At 38.9% G+C, this 26,104-nt stretch overlaps 1 protein-coding gene across 1 annotated transcript; it reads left to right on the forward strand.

Annotated features, from left to right (window-relative positions):
* The first annotated feature begins 1,687 nt into the window (after nt 1-1,687).
* On the forward strand, nt 1,688-6,765 carry si:ch73-109d9.3 (gastrula zinc finger protein XlCGF53.1). The gene is made up of 4 exons (XM_057843830.1): nt 1,688-2,331; nt 2,399-2,532; nt 3,212-3,263; nt 5,212-6,765. Exons 1-4 carry the CDS (start codon nt 2,037-2,039, stop codon nt 6,312-6,314), a joined length of 1,584 nt encoding a protein of 527 aa, XP_057699813.1. The 5' UTR covers nt 1,688-2,036; the 3' UTR covers nt 6,315-6,765.
* The last annotated feature ends 19,339 nt before the right edge of the window (nt 6,766-26,104 follow it).

A 26,104-nucleotide genomic window follows, 5' to 3' on the forward strand; every position in this document is an offset into this window, starting at 1 on the left:
GGTTTAAATGCTTGAAAACTTTAGAATTTGTTGTAATCACTGAACATAACAAAATGAAATAATTAAATTTGCAGGAATTGTGTTTTATATTTTTAACAGTATGTTATTGCACATTACATTGAATTAGTTGTGTACCAGTTGTTAACAGTTGTCTCTATGTCAACATAGCTAAAGTTGGTAAGACTAGCATAAGGCCAGGGATGAAAGTTGCTAGAATTTCTTGCCGGAACTCCCCGACGTGAAGGTCGCCACGGAGCCAGATTTTATTTTTTCCCCCCATTTTTTAAATTTTTATTTATTTATTTATTTGGGGGGGGGGGGGGGGGGGCAGGGGGTCAAACCTCTTAAACTACTAAAATGCAAAGAAAACTGTTTTAGCACAGTTATTTCTATAACACATACAAAAACTAATTTTCATTCAAAATTGTATTTTTTCAATGATTTGCAAAGTAAAAGTAAACAAAACCAGCAATGACCCCAACCTCCATCTCCTAATTTTTATTTTCCCTCATTTCCTCACATACTAAATGCCAAATCTCAATTTTAACTACTTAAGAACATAGGATATATTTTAAAATTAAAGTTAATGTAAATATTCTTCATTTTTTTTTTTTTTTTAATAACAAAGATATAGCCTAAGTAACATACATTCAGAAAAATAAGGACAAATGACTTATATCATGCAGAGTGAAATGGAATATATTTTGAAGATCGCGCAAACATTGACTTTTTTAAATCATAAGGAAATGAATAAGTAGCCTAACATAAATGAACAAATATAAGTCCAGCGTGCACAATGACAGCTAAGATGCTCTGAACCTCCCCATCAGAGTAAATAAAACTAAATATGATAAATAAGCCTCCTCAACTTTTTCGTTGCTCTTAAAGATTTGATCCATTTTATGTTGTTTTGCCCTTTTTTTTGTCGCATCAATTCAACAAGCTTTTTCTTTTTTGCTGTTCCAGAAAACATGCACATTTGAACCAATCAAAGCTAACCACTTCTGCTGATCACATGTCAGTATGTCCAGGCGTTTTGCTTTGCTGCGTGCATTCGCACATTGACGTAACTCATCATCGTCAGACTCAGATAACTGCAGCAGCTGGGGAAACCTCCATGCCGTCCATGGAATAAAATCAATTATAAATATTGGTGTAAACTGATTACGCTACACAAGCACTTTATTATGAATGTTGTTAACACTTGTGTATGTAAATCTGATTTTGGTAGATTGTTTTCTTCTTGGAGCTGAAATGCATGTGTGGCAGCTTAGCATTTTTATTTTTTATTTTTTTTACATAGCGTTTTGACAGTTGCTGTCATATTTTCGGAATCAAAGCACCGTGTACCAGAACAGCATTCCGGCCCTGAATCTTATACTGGAACAGCATTCCAGCCCTAAATCTTATACCGGAACTGCGTTCCTGACCGTTCTGGCCCACTTTCACCCCCGCATAAGGCTAAAACATTTGATATATTCCACCAACATCATGAATGATGACACATCTAATTGGTAATTTTCATTTTTAAAAATTAGCATGAATAACGGATAATTCAGTTGTGCGTTACAAAACAGATGATAATTCAACGCGTTGATACAGTTTTTGGGTTTCACTCACGTCAAATGCGCTTTCGTTTATCCGTGGCTATAGCGGCCACCGTATTACGTCATCATCTTGAAAAACAGGAAGCCCAGCTTGTCATAATTTGATTCTCTGAACGTGTGTTTACATACTTTAGTTGCCCCAATGAGGTTGTTAAATGGGGAGATTTTGTGAGCGTGCCTTTATATTATATGAAAAACACGAATGCAGCTATATGTAGGTCGATAAATTCTTTTATTTTGCATAAACTTGCTAAGATCGGAAAACCAAGTATCCGCACAGCAGCTACGTTGACAGCAAGTGGAATTCATTCAATAAGCGGGTTTTTAAATGTAGTTACAAATAGACGCTGCGTTATTTAAGATCGTAGTTGCCCCATGCATTTTAAGTTTGTTTCAATATCTTCATAAAACTTAGGCGCAATTGTAATTATGTCAGAATTGGATCCCCTCATTGTTACCTTCCAGGCTCAGCTCTTAGACGTGATGGAGAGTGTATTGAAGACCGCTATGTATAAGGTCACACAACTGGTAGAACACGGCTTTTTAGAAGAAGTGAAACGCAGGAACCAGGAGTTGGAGACCCTGAGAATGAAGTTGGAATACGCTGAGATCAGATTAAAGGATCATGGTGAGATTGAAAGAAAAGCAGATGGCGCGTTTGTTGATATTGAAAGTGATGACGATGGCAACACTTCAGAAGAAAGGCTTGTGGAACTGCACAGTGGTAAGACATATACAAACATCCAACCACATGCATTAAAAATATTAGTATTAAAGGCTCTTATTTTCAGATGTTTTCATGTCCTGTGGTGGAAAAATGAAAAGCGACTCTACTGAAAGATTGATCGGCAGCCAACTATGTGAAAGTGAATCAGAAGCAGAGGAACCCCCAGCCATTCTCACCTCAGAAAAGGAGGAAACACATGTGATTATCTTTCATCCGACATTGCAAAGTATAATGAGTGCAATATTCTGTGTAATGGGTGTTCCTTAGGTTGCTGCATGTCTCCTTTCAAAAAAACAACAAAATCAATTCAGGAACTTTTCATTCAGGCATGAGGCAGGTTATCAGTATTTGACAGGTCAGGCTTTGCAGCTTTTTGTAAAACTATATCAGGTCCCTTCCCATTGTTTGCTAATTGCAATTGGATGAGCTTTGCAAAGTTGACACCACGCAAGTTTTATGTTCCTGAGTCTGACTGCCGTTCAGTAACAGTTTGAGAAGCTTCATGGCCATCATACTGCTCTAAAAATATAAAGATATACAGTACACACCCGTTCTGTGTATGTAACATTTTTAGAAACAGGACCTATTCTTGACAACATGCAGCAGGGCTTCGTCATACCGCCACAGGTGGCACTAATGAAAATACAGAACTGCAGGAGGAAGGTTAACAATTTGTGCAATTCAATCTTCTGACTGAAGCTTTTTAACACTCTGGAGTTCACGTGGTTGAACCTTGGGCGAGGAAAGTATAACGACAAAAAACACCAAATCCTGAGGGACACCCTAGGTTTTCTAATCAAATGTTTTTCAAATGAAAAATGAGGTAACTGAAACATCGACATATTGTAAGAATTTTGTTGTTGTTTTGTTTCTGTAGACAGAAGAACATGTTGACGTGATGCTGACTGTCGATGTGAAGGAAGAAGTCCGTAAGTTTTAAATCGTCCTCTGCATGTGGGACACTGAAGCCTTGATTTTTTTGGTGTTTTTTTTTGTTTGGTTTTTTTTTTGCCACCTTTAATTTGCACCCACTCACCCACACATACAGCACATACACACAACACAGCTCAAACCATGATACAGTTTTTACCAATCAGCAGGAACACCATTATTGTACCTTTTTACATTGGTATCTCTTTAAACATGCACACGTGTAGGTATTATATTTTCATCACTTTTTTTTTCTTAGATATTTCATACATTCTACATCTCAGTGAACTCCCTAGGCTGGATCCACACTACATGGTTCAAGGTCTTATAGTTGTAATACTTAATTATTATTAATATTGGCTGATGTGCAGTTTTGCCATCATGAAATGGGGACACAAATGAATCTGCTATCTTCAGACTGGAATCAGGCCTCTCACAAATGTGGACACAAATGCCATACAAATCATATATATATACCAATGTGAGGGCATCACAAATCATGCGGATCAAATATAAGAACCCAGTCCAAAAAATACCTTGACTCGTGATATATACACACCTAACGATCCTTACAAAATCAAATAAATGCATTAATAACACTATAAATGTTAAGTTTTTGCTTTAAAAGCATAAGACATTAAATTTTATTTAATTAAGGTACATTCGAGGTACATCCATATTAGAGGCCAGTGAAGTAATGGCCGAGTTGCTCGAATCAAAATCAGAGTGGTATGCGTAGGCCAAACCGGAACATTTAATACTTTTGTATTGCTTATGAACTGTATTATTGTTTGTGTTTTTGGACTGCTTCGTGTTATGTTTAATATGGTCTTCTGTGTACTTAGAATGTTTCATGGGTTTCATGAGTGTGACGGGCATATAAAATGTATGCCACTTAAAGAGGGGGGTAGTAACGCGTTACATTTACTCCGTTACATTGACTTGAGTAACTTTTGGAGAAAAATGTACTTCTAAAAATAGTTTTACTAAGCAATGCTTTTTACTTGAGTAGATTTGTATAGAAGAAACGCTACTCTTACTCCGCTACTTTGGGCTACAATAGTCGTTACATTTTTCCTCTTTAAATATTAGATTTTACTTTTTTTCCCTTCATGCCAACAGTAGCTCTACTAGTTTCACCAATGAGACGTCACAACAATAATCACACGACTCCATTATACCAATCAGACTCAAGCTTGTTGTTCTATAATCACGCAAGCCTTTTCAATCACGTGGCGTCTTTAAAGCACCGTAAAAACATAAAACGTATTTGACATAGAGCGCTGCCCTCAACATGACTCGAAAGCGCAGATTTTAACATCTCTCCAAGTATTGGCACCGATTGACCACAGAAAACCAGAGATATGATCCTTTTAATTTCATAATAGGAACTATGAAGGAACTATTCACTATTACAAGGAACTATTTTTCTTCATTAGAGGACATTCATGCCCTTTGCACGAATGACCCTTCAGTTCTGCATTTTTTTTCTTTTGCCGGTAGTCAATGATTAAAAAAAAAAATCTTTGGCTTAATGCCTTTATGTAATAGGTTATAGTACATTATAATAATAACAGTTCATATAAATAACTTTGTACTGAGAAAAAAAATATACCATTGTGAAATAAAAAAATCAAACATCATAAGTAGTTACTCCCAATGTTATTCATTACTTCAGTAATCTTTTGACCAAATACTTTCTTACTTGTACTTGAGTGATGACTACTTTTACACGAGTAAAACCTTTGGCTACTCTACCCACCTCTGGGCACTTAAAATGTACATGGAAATATGGACAAATAGAATTACTGGTAGTGCTTTACAATTTGGCTTGTGACTCTGGAGGGTAAATACAGCCTAACAGCTTTTTTTGGGTGGGATGTGGGGGGGGGTGTAATTGTTTGTCTCAGGTAAACTGGTAATTTAAACTATTGTTCTCGTCTTCAGATGAAGAATCTGATTCACGCAGTGAAAATATGAGGCTGGAGGCATATGCAGGTGATGACCAGGAAACCACCAAAAACGAAGTGCTATCTAAGAATGGCATACAGACGGACCTGCAGATATCAAATGTTTGCAACATTCCTGAACGGCTGGACACCACAGACACAACTATAGATCTGCTGGTGAAACCACACACTGGCCGGACAGCCATCACATCTCCTCATCACAGAGTTGGATCTGACAGGGAGTGTGATAGAGCCAAACCCAATTGTCCAAATCAGCTGGTAGACTCTATTATAGAAGATGGAAGGAGCAGAGATCAGATTTGTCCCTCGAAATCCTCCGCTATACAAAGGCTCCAAAATCCCGACTCACTTAGTGTTCCAATTAAGCAGGAAGTTTTCATGACCTCAGATGATTGTGTTGAGAACCAGCAAGTGAACAAGAAGCCTTCAACAAAGTCAGTTTTCCCATGTGCAGAAAAGCAAATTTCAAAATCTCATGAAACTCTAATGCCAGAAGAACTGATGCTACATTCTAAAGATACCACGTCTGATCGACTGGTGACTCCTATTAAACACCTCAGCAGCACCTTGAAAAAGCCACCTTACACACTGTCAAACAGCACTTCAAGTTTGCCTAAAACACAATCGCAGGCTTCAAACTTGGATCCCATAAACAGAAATCCCTCCACATCAAAGGCTACGCCCCATACTGCACGTTCAGTCCAGCGAGATCACATAGCAAACAAATTAAATGCCACTCTGTGGCCTAACAACAAATCACAATCAACGTCTGCAAACTCTCATCATTCTTATCTTTTATCCAATCCGAATTGGCAACCTGTTTTCAGGCATTCCCTGCGCTGTGGCCAGTGTGGGAAATGTTTCCCTCACCCTAGCAACCTTAAGGCGCACCTGCAAACTCATACAGGTGAGAGACCTTTCTGCTGCTCTTTGTGTGGTCGCAGCTTCACCAAACTGAGCAACCTCAAAGCCCACTGTAGAGTCCATACTGGAGAACGACCGTACTGCTGCTTGGCTTGCGGTAAAAGGTTCACGCAGAAATGTAACCTGAAACGGCATCAGAGGATACATGTTGACTAATGATGGACATACAGCAGTCTTGAAGTTACAGTTTATGGGTGCAAGATATACTTCTAGTTTGTCTTTAAAAGACAGGACAAAATATGTTTTTAAATGTGTAGCAAAATATAGACCAAATACTTGTAACGTGCATACTCCAATATAATGTATGTTCTATATGGTACAGTTTTCACAAAATTTATAAGACCTCCTGTTGTAAAGAGGCTATTAGTATCCATTATCTAATATGATGTGCTGAAATGTGGACTTTTTCAGTAGAAACACTGGTGGATTACCTGGGCCTTCAGTTGGAATTTACCTGACTTAATCCAACTTTTGATGTAAACATGATCATGACACAATTACCTGTAATGTGCAAAACGTGTTAAATCAGGGATGGGACCATACTCGCTAGACAGATTCACTGTAAGAATCTTACAAATCTTTCTACCATTAAAGCTGTTAGACTATGTACTGTATTGCAGTTCTTCATTTGAGTACTCTGTAGTATAACTAGCATTACAGATTTAAGAACTGGCAATTAAAATTTCTTTGCATAGTTAGGCAATGCTTAGTTACCATTACATGAGGACTAACGCATATTGTATTGCACCATGTGTTCGCATGTATGCATGCATGGATGCACCAAGCGTTTTACATGCATACATACATCTGCACTAGTTAGTATCTGCACTAATTTCATTTTCAGCACTAGCAAATTTCATTTTCATTTCACTTATAACATACAGTCACCTCCAAAAGTATTGAACCAGCAAATTCAATTCCTTTGTTTTTGTTGTGCAGTGATGACATTTGGCTTTTTTATGCTTTGTCATGTTTAAAGCAATACTAATCTTTTGGTTGCTATAAATGACCTTCAAATGAAGGATGTTTGCTCTAATAATCTAAATATGTAAATCAGGAATTTCATACGACTCTGATAATGGTGAAAATTAAAAGAAGAAAGTTAACACACTCTTAGGGGCTAAAATTTTGAGCCAAATTTGACATCAAGTACTCCCAAGCTCCTTTGTGCCGGATGTAAGAACACCAGGGAAGGCTACAGGGTTATCTGTTTTGGGCTACGAGGCAAATTGTAATGGCTAATGAAGTTACTTAGTTCGAGTGATGTGGTCCCTAATTATGTAGTGGATGCCAGAACTGCTGCAGGCTGATGCCTGACATTTTTATTGGGAGAAGAATCAGCGTAAGCGACCAAGAAATCAAGGTAGGGATGAATGAATTGTTTACCATACTTTTGGAATATCTGACGTCATGAGCGATGGTGGACTGTCTGATGCATTTGATCGACCAAAACATTTCTGACAATTAAAAACAGCCAGAGCTGTTAATCTTACTTTACAAAAGTAATGGGTTAAAGTTACAAATTACTTCACTAAAAAACAGAGTTACTGTTAGCTCATTTTAAGAGTAATTAGTTACTCAGCAAAGTAATTGACTTTACTCAATGTGCTACACATTATTATTACATTCTGTAACATTTTTTACATCAAAGATGTTTACATTAACTGATAAAGTTAAAACACCATAGAGTATTTTAGAACATTTGGTATTTATTTGGATCAAATACATTAGTCATTTGAGAAAACAAATGTAAACTGACCATTAACCAGTGCAAATTGCTTGTTCGGCCTTCTATACAATAAGCAGAACATTATCCTTAAATATTCTGTAAAGTAACAATCTTAAATATTGAAAATCAAGTACAAAAACGGTTGGAGGCAGTCTTTCAGGTCCTCCGCGTGTTCGTTTTCAATTCAGGTAAGATGGCTAGACTGGATTGTTGAATAAAGACTGGAGGCAAGAGATCATTACTGAGCAGTTTTAATTTCAGAAATTTCTGTGTGCATTCAATGACAGAACAAAGCTGTGTAGAGAAATGCACACCGAACAGAGAGCTTGGCGTTGCTTATATGCTGTGCTTAAAAGGAAGTGTGTCTGTTTGGTGATTAACTCATCTTACAAAATAGGTCATGAGCCTTGCTGGTAGGCAGTTAAAAGTCCATCATTATTGTTGGCAGTTAAAGTCCATGATTATCTGAGGCAAAACTAACTGTCAGCGGTTTTCTGTGAAATACACCTCCATTTATGGACATGATTGCATTAGGCGAGATGCATACTGACTTCAAAACCAATACGCAAAAACATAAACTTGGGTAAAAGGACTCATTCTTGCCTTTAATTTCAATGAGGGAGAACTAGTGCTGGTACTTCCAGTTTGAAAACGCTACCTTTGAAATTCCCTGGCCCGTCGCCATGTTATTGTGTTTGTCAGAGTGTACAGCGAAGCAGGCCATGATCCACCCACCTAGCCAATCATCGCGTCTGCAACGGCGATGCCACCCACTTCCCCACCCCCCGCTCTGCTTTCTCCAGGCAGTAGGCAGCTAATGTGTGACAAAATCAACTGTCGACAACTCACGCTTCATTCAACCAAATTGTAGTAACGCGCCCCTTCACATCCTAAGTAATGGTAACGGCATTGTAAAGAGGGGAAAACTAATTAATTTTATTACTCACTACTGGAAAAAAAAAAGCACCATTATTAACAACACTGCTCATGACAATATTATCTATATGGGTATCTATATGATGGGTTGGAACGGAAACCCACAACCTCAGCGGCCCTTAGTGGAATTGTTTGCCCACCCCTTGCCTACATCCTGGAAATATTGGACAATTTTTCTTGTTTTTTTCCACTAACACAGTGCAGAAACATTAAAGTTTGGTATTCTTAAAATTCAAAAGATTCTATGCTAGGATACACTTGATCAAAAAGATTACAATTGAGTTACTCTTTTATACTTTGTGGCCAATATGTAGATTGTTTTAAATACACAAAGACAATTTGTGATCACTGATTGTGGGAAGTCTAGAGTTTATGGGGAGGGTCAAATTATTCTTGTTTTCCCATAGATGTTGTGTCAAGCCTTCACTACGGACAAACTTAAAGCAACCCGAGGTAACTTTTCAACCATTATAAAATATTTTCATAACATTTGTGATGATTTGTCGACTGACAACCAGTTGAATGTCACCTCTTCTATATCTTGAGGAGGTCTGTTTAACTTTCACCGGCACTAATTAACTTTGAGGAGGGTGGCAGGAACCCTGCCACACAAAAAAAAAAATACAAATGTGCTGACAACTTTATGGCATACGTCACTTCCCCTCTTCCCCATTAGTTATAGAGACGGAAGTCAATTTGGACGCTTTCGCACAAATTCTGCAAAAATGGCAGAGCGACAAAAGAGACAAAAAGATTTGTATGAGGAGACAAAAAAAAGGGAGGCTACCAGGATGAAAGGACACTCAAGAATAAACATTGGCCCGGCTTCCACTCGCTGGCGCGAACCCCACACCACATCCCAACCAAGAGGCGATCGGTCAGTGGGCCGGTGGGTTAATACGTAACAAAATCAAACGTCTCTTATTATCAACATCGTCATATGGTATTGTTTGGCCTCAACTGGACTTATTACCTCATTACTATTCGTCCTTCACACAGCCGCTGGAAAAACAAATGTTGTTTAATCCGTCTGCAGTCGACTAGGCGATCATAATTTTACAACACTGTGCGCTGGTCCACATCGAAAACGCAGTTTTCCTTAAGGCAAAACAGTACTGCTTTTGTCCACCTGCCAAAACTGAAAAGTTACCTAGTGTTTCTTTAAATGCTGTTTGTTTGTGAGACCTGTTGTATTTTAGTCCTGAGCAATACAGTGCAGTATACATAATAGAGCTATAGCCACAAATTACAAGGGGAGAACATGAAATATTTTAATGTTAATTGTAAAAAAAAAAAAAAAAAATGCAAATAACTGGCAGTTGCCATTACATTTTATCATTTTATCACAGAGAGGGAGGGAGAGACTAAAAAAAAATACAAATAAAAATGAAATAGCGACAGGGGTTAGGTAGATGAAGGGGATTCAAACAGTTGCTCTGTTTTCTGTGCTATAATCCTTACAGTAGATTTATGTTGCTTCCCAGGAGAAATCCATTATCACAAGGAGCAATTTGGAAATACCGGTACTAACTATTTTATTACTCCATTATTTTTCCATTATTTTTTTATTCAGTGTTTTTCATTCACACTTTTTTAAAAAGTGTTTTAAATGCGTACCTGTTTTGTATGGAGTATTCTAGATACAAATGAGTATTGGGGCCACATAAATACGAAAATAATAAGAAAATAATATTAATATAAAAACACACAGAATAAAAGGAAACTCCTGGGAAAACACTTAAATACTTTTTAGATAAAGAGTTGTCTGAAAATAGCAAACCACCAAGCATTTACTGTAAAAAGCCACGGGCAAAGAAAACAGCTTTTATGGGAAGCAGATCATCGACCATTCACACTCATATTCCAGCTATAGTATTGCCGAGCTGGAACCCTATGCTGCCTGTGGACAGTCAACTCAACCATTGCCTCATCAAAAATTACTTGCAGTCTTTCCATTCTACAGTATGATATTACAAAATAACAAGCGTAAATAAAGATTTTTCAGTGACAGTTTGGCCCTTAACAGTTCTCATTTATAGCTCATATCATGCATTTTATTCTAAAAACTTTCTGTTGGATATACCGGAAATCCCTCGATTTTCTCTTTATCCAGTTAGGAGTTTTAATTAATCGGAGAACACTGCAAAACCTTAGATGACATACAGCTCTGATGTTAGATTTAGTGTTTGACAAACAATGAATGTAGATAGAATTATACTTTGAGGTTATCTGTAAACTTTTTTCCCTTTTCTTTGTAGGAAAGCTGAACACACTTCAAGTATAGATCCTTGGACTTTACCCTCCTCAACAATGTTTGGAATACCTGTAGCCTTAAAGTTAAAATGGCATCTTTGCAATGTTCTGGTTACTCATTCCTTTCACCTAAACCGAAACTTTGTAATGATTAAATGTTAAGTGCCATTTAAGCTCTTGGAGTATGACAAAAATAATGAAATTTGAGCAATGTCCCTGAACACTATGCGTCATTCTTTTCTTATGCTCAAATAATAAAATGTACAAAAGTCACTTGAGTGCATAAATGAAAAACACCATAGGACCTAAAGTATTCGATTCATCTTTTGTGCGATTTTGTAATAAAGCCATGCTGGGGTATTTTTTTAAATTACTGCTAGTATTACAGTTCAAAGCTTGTTTATATTGCTTGTCTGCCAGAGATTTCAGAAACCAAATAAACAGTCTTGTAGTGCACACTACTCTGGAACCTTTGGATGCCGCATAATGATGTAGAACTTTTGATATTAAACTGAGAAAAGACTGAAGAAATGGTAGATTTATAGTATATATGATTTTGAGGTAAAATACACAGAAAAAACATTCATTTTTTTTCACATTCCATTCAGGGTAGATCTCCGTGAACAGCACAAATGCGCTGCAGGACGAAATGTCCAGCATGTGAAAAAACTCACACATTGGCCACCTGAGTGCGCGCCGGCGGCAGGAGTATGTGCCGCAGGCCTGCAAAGCACAAGCACACACAACAATAACAGCTTTGATCTTTGATCAGCTTTTACAAGACAAACCTTGATATGCAAAACATGTGCTTACTCACTCTCGTCATCGCCTCGATAGCCGTCATTTTCGTCATCCGCCTCAACGTGGTCATGTCCGTGCCCCCGCCGTCTGCTCCCCGCTTTCATCTCAGTCATTATGTTGTCAACCATTTCCCATTCCTCGTCATCAAATTCGTCCTCCTCTGGCATCGAAAGTCCGGAAGAATTTCTTCAATGTCTTCTGGGCTCTCCAAAGAAGCGTCCGAAAAAATGTCGTCGTCGTCGGAATCAGGATTTTCTTAACGCCATCCGAATCGTGTCCTGCAGTGAAATACTTCTCGCTGCCATCGATCACAGTTGTGTTGGAAGAAATGCAAAATGTTGATCCTCGCGAGAACAAAGACTCCCAAAATGCCCAGAACCAATGAGAGTAAAGAAATTCAAACACCCAACCAATAAGAGTTGAAATTCAAACGACAACAATAAACACATGTTTTTTTTGTTTTGTTTTTTTTTGCATTTCCGGGAAGTACCGTTTTATTGTCTTGTGCACACATGCAAAATTGCAAATATGCATGCCCAAATAGACTGAAAGTGAGCTCAGACACATTGACACCAATTTTTTTGTAAAGCCAACCGTCTTAATCGCATTAATTTTTGACCAATCTGAAGCTAGCCTCGCAAGCAAATTCATGTATTGGCCTATGGCTCCATCTAGTGACTTCTGGGTGTCAACACAAACATTTTTTTATCTGCATGTTTTTGACTCGCCAAAGAAGCGATTGCATCAATAATCACGGAAAATGCATTCTAAAACATCAGGTTTACAGCATATTAAAAATCATAATTTATAATGGGAGTCAATGAGCCAAAAAATGGCAAAATAACAAGAGTTTAGTGCAAATCTTCCCAGCCTGTTTGCAATAAGTTAGAAATTGCCGGATGGTGCCATTTCGAACTTCTACATGATTTAGTATCCTGCAGGAAATATCAGCTCCCTAGTGTATTTTTTCAAATGCTTTTTTTCCTTTTAAACACAGAAAAAAAATGAAAAAAGCCAAAAAAAATGGACAAATAACACCGAGGGGTTAAACGGATCATGCATATTGTCTTGTTATGAGCTTTTTGTTGACAAAGATATCGAACACACGACGTGCTAACAACTTTGTTTCTTTATTAACACATGGAGCTAACAGTACGAACACAGCTTGGGGCTCTCGGCAGGCTGTGCGGAGCGATAGATAGAGCCTGTGCCTCTCTATCACACTCCCGCGTCACGTGACCAAAACAAGAGTAACGTTGCGTGCACTTCAGGGTGCCTCGAAAAACATTATATCAGAATATTACACGCAGTTAGGACATTACTGTATAAAATAATAATATGCATACATTCATTTACACAACAAATCCCAAGAATTGCATGTAGTTTATGAAAATTAACGTCATATGAAAGAGTCAGAGATTTGTTGGTGCACTGAAAAGCTGGACTAACAAATCACACTCCCGACATTTGAAAAAAAAAATCTTGAAATTTGCGGCATCTTGGGAGCAAGCAGCCAGGATCAAACGGTAATTCAACATGCCAAAAAGACTGTTGCATTTACTGTCTTTTCTCAAAAAGAAGGAAGATGGTTCAAAATGAGTCAGAAAAGCACATAGAAAAGAAAGAAAAAAACGGAAAGTCCCACAGCATGGCAAGTGGGCATTTGCGTTTGTTTTCAGCACCATTTTCTGCATAATGTACCATCCGTAACTGTGTGCGGGCCCGTGAATCAGACAGCAGAGTGGTGACGTAGCGGGAAGTGAGGAGAAGAGTGCGGCATGAGAGCAAAGTTGGCGGTCGCATGTTGCAGCAGTTCGCTGTTATATTTGTTATTTGTTATTTAACTGTTTCCACAATAAAGTGAAGGAAGCCATCATTCACTCCTCTCCTTTCTATTTCCCTATTCGGGCTATTACAATATGTTCGGGGACCTGTCCACGTGCCGTCATCTCTGCCCTGTCATATGTACTTTGCGTTCCGGCACCTTATGATTTACAAATTAAGCACTGTTCAACAACAGCTGGCAGGTCTGCTTTGACAAAGTCTTCAGTCATCTATCCAAAAATCACACTTACTTTTTTGCAAATCCTTGATCATAAGCAGACTGGTTGAGGAAGCAGGCATCTTCGAAGTCTTTGTAGCAGAGAACATGACTCGATGATGGCATGAAAATCATTCGCTTAGTGCGAACAAAAGATGTCCATTTACGCGCCCTGCTATCCTTCAGCCACTCATACAACTTTTCTTTAGATTGAGAACAATTCATCGCCACACACCGCCGTGGCGTCTTACCGAGAAGCATTGCAACAATACTGTGTGTATGGCGGACTTCCGTCGCAGTCCTCGGTGTGACGTAATTTCTGAAGATTTCCGAAGATTGTCGAAGTAAAGCATTTTCGTTGTCAAGGGCGTTGCTATGGGTTAAACAAAGAATCTGGAAGGGTTGCGTTAAAAAAAAAAAAAGAAAATATGCTTATAATTGTTTAGCCATTGATATTCTTCACAAACATGGTTGGCCAACCTTACTTCACATTTGGTCTTTAAAGAACTAGTTTCAAAATCTTCCAAGTACATGTCAAAGTAAGTAAAAGTATGCTAATTGAAAAATGAGGGACTTGCCTCCAGTTAGGTCATGTGCACAAATTCTGTCAGGGTAAACACTGGAGCAGAGAGAATGCATGACACAGAGACCTCATGGGACATTTGGGGTCGACTTTGAGGAGAAACTACCCGCACAGAGCTTGAAAATATGTCATGTTGATGCATCAGGGCCAGCAGCCCGAGAAACAGACTGACCATACGTGACCCTTTTTTCCCGGTGAACTCTGCAGAGAAGCTGGTAAGGATGATGACCTCTCTTTAAACCTCACTTTTTTTTTCCTTGTGGAAGGCAAATTGCCTGAGCACCCCAGTCTCTGCTGTAATGAGCTAGTCACTGAGCCAGAACGGACACATTGGGCTCAGGAGTCAGGCCAAATGTGAACACCATTTGAATTCTCATTTTCTCAGACAATAAAAAGGCTGTTGTGGTTTACAATATGATATATCTTCAAGAACAACTATTACCATTGGTAATAGAAAGTATAAGAAAAATATAGGGTTTATGAATAATCTGCAATTAAGATATAGAAAATTTCATTGTAACAGGCAGAAGGCGCAGTTGGTAGCTCGAGGTCCAAAGGGCCAGCGATTTGATTCTCAGCTACGACTGCCCACTGTCGTGCCTTTGCCCTTGGGTAAGGCACTGAACCCTAATTCGCCCCAATGGGTTGGTAGCATGGCATGGCAGCAGCACCATTGGTGTGTGGATGCTCAGGCATGATAACCATCTAGAGAAAAAGCCTGTAGAGGGCAGTGATAATTATTGCAGCTATGAAATGCAGGTGCGGCTCGTCAATAGAGGGTGTTTTGAAAGTACACTTCTGGCCAAAAGTATTGGCACCCGTGCAATTCTATCAGATAATGCTCAATTTATCCCAGAAAATGATTGCAATTACAAATGCGTTGGTGGTGATTTCTTCATCTATTTAGCTTGCAATGAAAAAACAAAAAAGAGAATGGGGAAAAAAATAAATCATTATCATTTTACACAAACATCAAAAAATGGGCTGGACAAAAGTATTGACACCATTTGAAAAAACGTGATGCTTCTCTAATTCGTGTAATTACCTGTGCCTGTTACTTACCTGTGGCACATAACAGGTGGTGGCAATAATTAAATCACACTTGCTGCCAGTTTAAATGGATTAAAGTTGACTCAACCTCTGTCCTGTGTCCTTGTGTGTACCACATTGAGCATGGAGAAAAGAAAGAAGACCACAGAACTGTCTGAGTACTTGAAAAGCAAAATTGTGTGGAAGCATGGGCAATCTCAAGGCTACAAGTCCATCTCCAAAGATCTGAATGTTCCTGTGTCTACCGTGTGCAGTGTCATCAATAAGTGTAAAGCCCATGGCACTGTGGCTAACCTCCCAAGATATGGACAGAAAAGAAAAATTAACGAGAGATTTCAATGAAAGATTGTGCGGATGGTGGATAAAGAACCTCGACTAACATCCAAACAAGTTCAAGCTGTCCTGCAGTCCAAGGGTACAACAGTGTCAACCCGTACTATCCGTCGGCGTCTGAATGAAAAGGGACTCTATGGTGGGATACCCAGGAAGACCTCACTCTTGACCCCGAGACATAAAAAAGCCAGGCTGGAGTTTGCCAAAACTTACCTGAGAAAGCCAAAAACGTTTTGGAAGAACGTTCTCTGGTCAGATGAGACAAAAGTAGACCTTTTTGGGAAAAGGCATTAATATAGAGTTTACAGGAAAAAAAACAAGGCCTTCAAAGAAAAGAACACAGTCCCCACAGTCGAACATGGAGGAGTTTCCCTGATGTTATGGGGTTGCTTTGCTACCTCTGGCACTGGACTGCTTGACCGTGTGCATGGCATTATGAAGTCCGAAGACTACCAACAAATTTTGCAGCATAATGTAGGGCCCAGTGTGAGAAAGCTTGGTCTCCCTCAGAGGTCATGGGTCTTCCAGCAGTAGAATGACCCAAAACATACTTTAAAAAGCGCTAGAAAATGGTTTGAGGGAAAGCCTGTGGAGAGACAGGCACCCTTGAAATTTTAGAGACCTGGAGCAGTTGGCCAAGGAAGAATGGTCTAAAATTCCAGCAGAGCATTTTACAAAACTCATTGATGGATACCGGAAGCGGTTGTTTGAAGTTATTTGGTCTAAAAGTTGTGCTACCAAGTATTAGGCTGAGAGTGCCAATACTTCTGTCCCGCCCATTTTTGGAGTATTGTGCAAAATGATGATTGAATTTTTTTTTCATTCTCTTTTGTGTTTTTTCATTGCAAGCAAAATAAATGAAGATATTACTACCAAAGCACTTGTAATTGCAATCATTTTCTGGGAGATATTGAGCATTATCCGACAGAATTGCAGGGGTTCCAATACTTTTGGCCAGCAGTGTATTAACTTGGAGTTACACCACTATGGAGCTGTGTTTGTTAAGAGTAAATATAATTAGTAGAGAAAGTGTTGTTGTTGTTGAGATACTTTATCTTACGAGATGGTTGCACAGCACCCAGGTTGATCAAAGGTTCACGTTAGAACCCACGTCTTTAATCTTTTGTTTTATTGAAACATAACAAGGTACCAGGAGTTGGCCTGTACTAGAAAGACGACATGGAAAGTGTGAAGCCGCCAGATGCCATCAACTGGACTTGACTATAATGCAGCGTTTTATGTTATACTTACAAGTTGTTGGGTTGGAATTAAGTCAGATGCATGGAAAATTATGCTGCTTCTTACCGTGGCGGGTCCAATTGCAGAGGAGGTCAGTGTTGTTCTTGGCTCTTCATTTTGTCCTCGTCTTTGGGACGAAAATACTAATTAGTCTTCGTCATTTTTAGTCATTACAAAATGTGTTTTTCTAGTTTTAGTCGATAAAATCTCATACAAATGTCATCTAGTTTTAATCGACAGTTACACAAAATGTTTTCGTCTGTGAAATTAAAGAGTCAAACACAGGAGAGGCAAAGAGTAACACATTCAGTACAGTGCTTGAAAAATGAAACACTGTAAAGAGAGGGCATGTTGTGCTCCGTGACAAATTCTTTAATGTTATCCTTCGTTAAGAATGGCATACTTATAAAGGCATAATTAAGTATTTACTTTGTAAGTAATTGTTGCCAAAAGCTTACCATTACACATTGTTAGAGAATCTGTCATTGTTTAGATGTTATAATTTTTTACTTGTTCACATTTAATATAGAAGAAGTAGCAACTAAATCTATTTTTGCAAAGTAACATTTTATATACAGTATATCTTTTAATAGAATTATCGGCTTGACATTATTGGTTATCTGCTGGAAAGAGGAGGAGGAGATGAAATTATTGGTTATCGGTTTTATTGAAAAATGCATTATTGTGCATCACTAATTTAAATGTTTTTTTTTGCTATAGTGAGTTTTTCCTCTTTCCAATTTTGAGTATAACTCCAAATCCGGACCTCCATGGGTTGATACATTTGATTTTCATGGATAATTTTTGTGTGACTTTGTTGTCAGCACATTCAACTACGGAAAGAACAAAGTATTTAATAAAAATATTTCATTCATTCAGATCTACAACATGTTGGTTTTATTTCATCTTTTCCTATTTAACCTTAGACAAGTGAATCAATATAGGCTACTATGTTATAAATATATAGTAAACACACCAGTTTTTCCAAATAGAGAATTCTATTCATAAGCCATCAAAATTCTCCCTCTCCCTTGCGTGCCCCCATCTGCCGTTCAATTTATCTGGCATTTTGCAAAACCTGTCTGACTTGGGCTATTGCACAGGCAGACCCCAAATCAAAAACAGAATGGCATTAGAAGTTCTATCAGCAGAGAGATTGCTGCCAAATCCCAAACAGACATTTGAAAATGTGCCGGATCAGTGTATGCAAGGTATATTTACTTTTAAAGGGACAAGGAGAGAGGTCATTCAAAATCTTACAATGTTCATAAAACATGATAAAAATTGACTCTAACAGTTTGACCAGGAGAAAGAAGTGAGAAAGAATTTAACAAGGAGTCACTACACAAAAAGAAAACATCTTATATGCTCACTGCTTTTCTTTTCATGCATGAACATCTTTATTGATTTGATCCTTTTCCTTCCAGAAAGCTCTTTATGAACTCGTATAATATAAGTCGGCCGCAAGTGCTTCATTGCCCGAAAATAGTTCTGTATATTGGTATGTTAACCTCTTACAACTTTAATAAACAATACAGTCGAAATGGAAAAAATCCTCAGTAGGGGTCAGTGTTGCTCCATAAAATAAAAGAGTCACTGGCCATTGTGCTCAGTAACTTCTGTGCCCATGAACAAATCAGACATAAAAAATTGTCATTGGTAGAACAAACATGCGATGCTTTGTCTGTTTGTTTTTGTTTTTTTTAATCCATTGCACAATTTACTGATTATTTTTACTTCTTTCATTATTTTCACTAGTCTTTCCTATGATGTAAAGACATAAAGGTGGCTGGTACCCAAGGGCGTAGGCTTGGTCTCAATATAAGTAGAGAGGATATAACAGCATACCCTGCATATACACTTTTTGCTAGGGATGGGACATCAATAAGACCAAACAGATTCGGTGGACGGGGGTCAGGGCTACATTTCTCACTAACATCAACCTAATTAATTGATAGGCTAAATGATTAATGCAAAAATAAATCTGTATTGACTTATACTAACTTTTACACAGTAATTTTTTAAACATCTTAATCTGATCATTTCTCTTAAATCTAGTTGAATAATTTTCTCCATCTTGTTTTGAGTGTTAAAGACTAGTTAACAGATTAATACATCAGATTCTTCCATTTACTTTAAGTAAATATTACTATTTGTTCTTGTTAAGCCCATAAATTGTTAAGCCTAAAAGTTGGTCATTTTTCACCTATATCTAGACAACAATGCTTTCAAATAATGTTTTGAACCAGATCTATCCTGAAATTAAGAACATTTCTTTTTTTTTTCTTTCTAAGATTAAATATGCAAACTTTTTGCTTAAAATAAGTTTTTTTTTTTTAAAGCTGTTTCAGCTAGCTATTTTTCATATTTCAAGAAGTCTGAGTAAAATTTATGTAGTGGCCAAAAATGGCACACTGACATAATAATTTAATATATGCAGGTATGTTCCGAATAACCTGAACAAGAGGCTCGGACTGAATCAAAACAATGTATTTATTTTGAATACAAGAAACAAAAGACAGAAACGGGAAAGTGCATGTGCAGAAAATCCTTGTTAGTGGGGCTGGTATAATTTAAAAGCGAACAATTTTAATAATCAGTGGCCTGCTTAAAAGAACACTGAAAACAATGCAACACGACAAGCCACTTTGGTTAAAATCACAGCAAACGCCAGCCCCACAAACCCTATAAATTGCACAATCCCATTAACTTCATAAACAAATAAATAAAAACTATAGACTCGTAAAATACTAATTAGAAAGGGGAAAAAGCAGTGACATGCCAGGGTCCTCCTTGAAGAATTGAGAACACACACTTTGCTGATGAGGCCAAACAGGTGCCTGGATGCTTCTGCTATGTCTATAGACCCTACCCACGTGACGTCACAACTCCGCTCTCCTGAATGGTACCGCCCAATTGTCCGTCAAAACATAGTGTTAACCTGTTACGGCTACGTACATTCCTCCTATTTACGGCGTGTTTTTCTGCTCCTTAACATTAATAATCAAAATGGTGAAGGCGTGTGTGGCTGTTGGTTGCACTAACAGAGAAGATGGAAGGAGAGACTTGAAGTTTTACCGTATTCCCAGGGATCCAAAGAGGAGAGCGAAATGGACGGCTGCAATTCGACGTGAAAACTGGGCACCAAAAAATCACCACAGACTATGTAGTAGTCATTTTATATCCGGTAAGATGCATTTAAGATATACTTAGAGGGTTTTGGGCTGACAAATAACCACAATTAAGATCATTGCTAGGCTAATCGCCGACAACATACACGTATGTATGTAGTGAGAGTGCTATCACTAAACCATATAAACATTAAAAGCCTTAACTCCATTGACAAACGACATGAAATACATTAGACTTGACAGTGGATGTTAGCAATAACAAAAGATTTTGAATTGAAAATTTCGTAACTCACCTTTCCAAGCACAAGATAGATTCCTGCCGAACGAGGACCTGTTTCACCCAACCAGCAACGAAGTATTTATAAGCCTCCAAGCTCTTGAAGTTTTTCAAATTTTCGTGAGAATAGGCTGATTTTGTGTGGACAAGATAATTGTAAATATCAGCGTAGCAGATGTCAGGCAGGCAGACGGCGAAGACAGTGGGTCGAAAAACATCGATTTGGGCATCAAATATGGATCTGGCGACTGTATAGGACGAAGCTTTTCCACATAACGTCTTTTATGCAACACATCCAGTGAGTTTACGGCATCAGAAAGCACCGGGTCTTCCATGAAATGCATTTTAAATTCCTCGATCAATTGAAACCAATGCTAATACAGAGACAAAATGACGGACAAGTGGGCGGAACCATACAGCGAGCACGTGGTTTTGTGACGTCGGTGGGTAGGATCTATAGTGAGTATAGATCCACGAAGGCCCCACGCAGCAGCAGTCTTTGGCGTCCTCGCTAGCGCACCTGTTGTGATTTGCTCTCTTAATCGTGGGCTTGCCTCAAGAAAAGCGAGTCAGCGCCCCTTGCTGGTAGCTCTCTTTTTAAGGGTTCCCCTCGGGCATTTACGGCCACAAGGTTTCCCCCAAGGTCCTAGTGCCTATCCAGTTACATTTACTTGAAGCACTGGCAGATAATTTCACTTATTTCTAATAGATTTACACTGAAAACAAGGGAATTTAACCCCCCACCCCCCAGTTTTAAAGAGGTGGGTTTTTCTAAACTACCTATATAACTGAAGTCATTATATACTGTAATGCAAATAAAGTTGCTTAAAAGTTGGTGGGGCCAACTTAAGCATCCTGAAAAGTTGGTAGTGTTATGTCAATACCGTCCCTATGGAAATCTACGCCCTTGCTGGTACCATTGACGCCTTAGATATTCAGTGGGCGCTTCACTGATCAAGTGCACTACTGTTCCATCACAAATGAATACACAAAATGCAATAAATCTATGATTGCTACTGTAATTAGTATATACAGACCAAATAATATGTTGATTCTCTGTATTGGGTGGTCAAAGTCACTTACCTTTGCTGTTCTGAAAGTGTCAAATAATAGGCTAGTCAGCAGTGGCGTTGAACGACCTACCCTCACAGTGTCCAGTTTTGATTGAAATGGGGGAAAATAGAATTTTAGCAATCTTTGTATCTCATATTTTGCTCAACTCGTCATAGGTGGTTCGCAGAGAAACACTGTTTAGTTCAGGGGTGGCCAACCCATGTCCTTGAGAGCCGCAATCCAGTTTGTTTTCCACGTCTCCCTCCTGCAACACACCTGAATCAAATTATCAGGATGGTTATCAGGCAACTGCTGAGCTTGCTGATGAGCTCATCATTTGATTCAGGTGTGTTAAAGGAGGGAGACATGGAAGACAAGCTGGATTGCGGCTCTCGAGGACCAGGGTTGGCCACCACTGGTTTAGTTCAATCAATTAAAGGACCAAAAATGCAGATATCATTCCGAGCTCGACAGTCAGCGCAAAAAAAGTTATGACTCCAAAATCTAACTGGTTGAGGAAAAAAAACTGCCAATTTTTGGAATGTGTCATGCACCAAGTCGTTGTCAGCTTACAATGAAGGGGAAATCTGATTGGAGGGGGAAAAAAATAAACTACATAAATTTTGTCTGGAAGCTGGCCAAACAAGACACAGACACACTTTGTAAAGTGAAAATGATATACTGCTCTAAATATATTAATACAATTCTTTCTCAATTCTTAAAATGGGTCAGCGCTTCTGATCATGTTTATGCCAGCAGAGAGGTGCTAGAAGGCTCTGCTTGCATGCCACTAGTAAAGACAAACAAAATAAACATAATGAATCCAGTACACATTTGAAGAAGAGACAAGCTAAAGGAAAGAGGAGACTCTTTGACTTGAAAATGGGGTTACTTTGGGCTATGTTTTCCAATTACTCCTGTTTGTACAGTTCACCTCGGGCAGTGTGGAATGAAGGTGCTTTTACGTTGAGGCATTTTTTTGTTTTGTTTTATTTTGTGTATTCTCTGTGTATAAATGCATGGGAGAAGGGGACCAATAAATCATGTAAATGCATTTGTGAACATGTTGTGTGTGTTATTATTTCTAGTAGGTCTCTTTCTCCTTCCCTCCCTCTATAGCAGTGTTGTGTGTGTGTGTGCGCGCGTGCACGCGTGCGCGTGTAATGGCATGTCACTAAAGCCATGAAAGGCAAAAAATTATCCAAGGCTAAATTTCCTTTGCCGGGCTAAGCCTGCTGCCACTATCTGGACAAACTATTGACAGCCTCCAGGCCAGCAGACAGGAGCCTGTCCTGCAATGTACTGCTAGAGAGTGATACAGAGAAGAAGGAGACTGAGGTTTGGGGAAAAAAAAAATAGGGGACGGATTAGCTGAGTCACATTTATTCCATTCCCCCTAAAACGGAAATATAGCCGAGGTGGTGGTTGGGAATATAGTGCAAATGCTTCCTGTTGAACATAAATAAAACATGAAAAGGTAATGTCCAGAAAATTGATTGCAAAAAGGTTTTATTCATTGTTTTTTGTTCAAAGCCATTTGAATACCAATGAATCCTGATTGCTAGAATTAAAACTATCCAGGGGTGTCTGCTGTGTCTTTTAAGGAACTTTGGCAGCATAATAATTAATAACCCCCGAGTAAACAGTGTGAGGAGATGCTAAATAAATAATTGAGGAGAAATGTATAAATAATTTCCCCTCTTAATCTACTCCAGTGCACTTCCAGGTCTCTGAAGTGATGCCCATCCCCTTGGACATTCACAATGTTTGCTTTCTTACCTCATGGGGGCGCTCTTGACATTCCACAGAAAGGGGCTTCTTGACTTGTAATTGGGAAAGGGAAATTTGAAGGTGCATTAAAATTTTTCGAAAAGGGCCTTAGCTCTCTCACTCTCTGTTTAAAAAAAGTCATTTATTTGGGTGTACAAGAATGCATTTCTCATCAATGCAATCTTAAAATCCGGGCACTTTCAAGAAATGAGAGATTTTGTGCTGCTTGAGCAATTGCTTTACATCCTGCTCTCAGGCTAATATAACATGCCAGGAAGGCTAATGAGGCATGCCCATTTGACTTTGGATCAGGGTTGGTTAGTACTATTCCACATATTATAATTAAGAAATGTTCATTTTGTGATTTTCTTTCCTCTTGACTCCCTTGTGCCTCGTTGACTCCTCTTATATTAGGCTCCCTTTCTTTTGCTTCTTCCCCTATCCGTGCCTCTGACAACAGTTTGCTAATGAGAGTGAGCGGGCGCTCATTATTCAGTATATCATTAGCATTTAATTGCTCTCTGTTAATCCTAATAACAATCTCACACAGTTTAATCGTATGCCACTTCCTGGTATGACTTTACTGCATTTTAAATGGGTTTTGAGGGTGTATTATTTGGTTACAAAGTCACATATGAACAACTGCATGTCATCTTGGTTGCTCGTTACTGTTTGTTATTATAGCTTTGGATGGAGTGGCCATCTGAGATAGAATGGCACTAGTGATTTACATATCATGATGCCAGACAAAAAAATCAATTCACTAAGCATTTGTTTTTAGGAAGCGGCCCCCACAGGAAATGCCACCCTCTGGGTACCCACATATTGCACATCCCAGAATCTGCCACTAGCTGAAGAGTCTGTGGTCTCTTTCTCTCATTGCCTCACCACTTTGCACTCTGTCACTCTATCTCCGATTTATTTTCTTCTGGCTTTTTCAATGCATATCTGTTTGTGTCTGCACCCCACCCTCACACCCCTCCTCCCTTCCTCATCTTCCCCACTGTGATTTTGTAAATTGTATGGGCCCGATACAATGAAGATGAGGGAGAGGCTGACAATTTCGCAGGCATGAATAAGGAGATGTGTTGGGGCAGATTCCCCCCTATCATTCATCAGCTTAAACAAGGAGGCAGATTTGCACAACATATGAGGGAATGAAGAAAAAAAATGGAAAGAAAGTGAGAGAAGGATACGTGAGATGAAAAAGTGAAGGTGTGAGCACTCACCCAACACAGTTATCAGCTTCGTTCCATCCATCATGTCTCAGTTCAAAAACTGTGAGCGCTTGATAAGCATCTGTTTCACATGGATGTTTTTAAATTTGGCTGCCAAATTCTATGTAAATGTGTTCTTGATTAACAAACTTTAGTATATAATTTCTGGTGGCGTTAATGCCTATCACTGAGGCAGTTTTGATTTTACACACGGTCAAAAATGGAATTATCATAAGTGAAGGAAAGGAAAATGCTTTCATTTTTTAATTGATAAAACGATGAAGGAAAAACCTTGCATATGAAAAAACATTCTTTTTTCTGACATATTGGTTGTCATTGACGGCGATAGACACCATATCATGTACAGTGGGGTAAATAAGTATTTAATCAACCACTAATAGTGCAAGTTCTCCCACTTGAAAATATTAGAGAGGCCTCTAATTGTCAACATGGGTAAACCTCAACTATGAGAGACAGAATGTGGAAACCCCCCGCAGAAAATCACATTGTTTGATTTTTAAAGAATTTATTTGCAAATCATGGTGGAAAATAAGTATTTGGTCAATTCCAAAAGTTTATCTCAATACTTTGTTATGTACCCTTTGTTGGCAATAACGGTGGCTAAAAGTTTTCTGTAACTCTTCACAAGCTTTTCACACACTGTTGCTGGTATTTTGGCCCATTCCTCCATGCAGATCTCCTCTAGAGCAGTGATGTTTTGGGGCTGTCGTTGGGCAACACGGACTTTCAACTCCCTCCACTGATGGACTGGCTAGGCCACTCCAGGACCTTGGAATGCTTTTTACGAAGCCACTCCTTTGTTGCCCTGGCTGTGTGTTTGGGTTTATTGTCATGCTGAAAGACCCAGCCACGTCTCATCTTCAATGCCCTTGCTAATGGAAGGAGGTTTTCACTCCAAATCTCTCGATACATGGCCCCGTTCATTCTTTCCTTTACACAGATCAGTCGTCCTGGTCCCTTCGCAGAAAAACAGCCCCAAAGCATGATGTTTCCACCCCCATGCTTCACAGTGGGCATGGTGTTCTTCGGATGCAATTCGGCATTCTTTCTCCTCCAAACACGAGAACCTGTGTTTCTACCAAAAAGTTCTATTTTGGTTTCATCTGACCATAACATATTCTCCCAGTCCTCTTCTGGATCATCCAAATGCTCTCTAGTGAACCGCAGACGGGCCTGGTCGTGTACTGGCTTCAGCAGGGGGACACGTCTGGCAGTGCAGGATTTGAGTCCCTGGTGGCGCATTGTGTTACTGATAGTAGCCTTTGTTACTGTGGTCCCAGGTCTCTGTAGGTCATTCACTAGGTCCCCCCGTGTGGTTCTGGGATTTTTGCTCACCGTTCTTGTTATCCTTTTGATGCCACGGGGATTTTGCATGGAGCCCCAGATCGAGTGAGATTATCAGTGGTCTTGTATGTCTTCCATTTTCTAATAATTGCTCCCACAGTTGATTTCTTTACACCAAGCGTTTTATCTATTGCAGATTCAGTTTACCAGCCTGGTGCAGGTCTACAA

Source organism: Corythoichthys intestinalis, chromosome 8, assembly GCF_030265065.1.
Source record: "Corythoichthys intestinalis isolate RoL2023-P3 chromosome 8, ASM3026506v1, whole genome shotgun sequence".
NCBI lineage: Eukaryota > Metazoa > Chordata > Actinopteri > Syngnathiformes > Syngnathidae > Corythoichthys > Corythoichthys intestinalis.

Bases quoted from the DNA above. Each gene is read 5' to 3' on its own strand.
- si:ch73-109d9.3 (XM_057843830.1), top strand. From the start codon at position 2,037: ATGTCAGAATTGGATCCCCTCATTGTTACCTTCCAGGCTCAGCTCTTA. The intron at 2,332-2,398 runs GTAAGACATATA...TCTTATTTTCAG, and splicing joins GCTTGTGGAACTGCACAGTG to ATGTTTTCATGTCCTGTGGT. The intron at 3,264-5,211 runs GTAAGTTTTAAA...TCTCGTCTTCAG, and splicing joins CGATGTGAAGGAAGAAGTCC to ATGAAGAATCTGATTCACGC.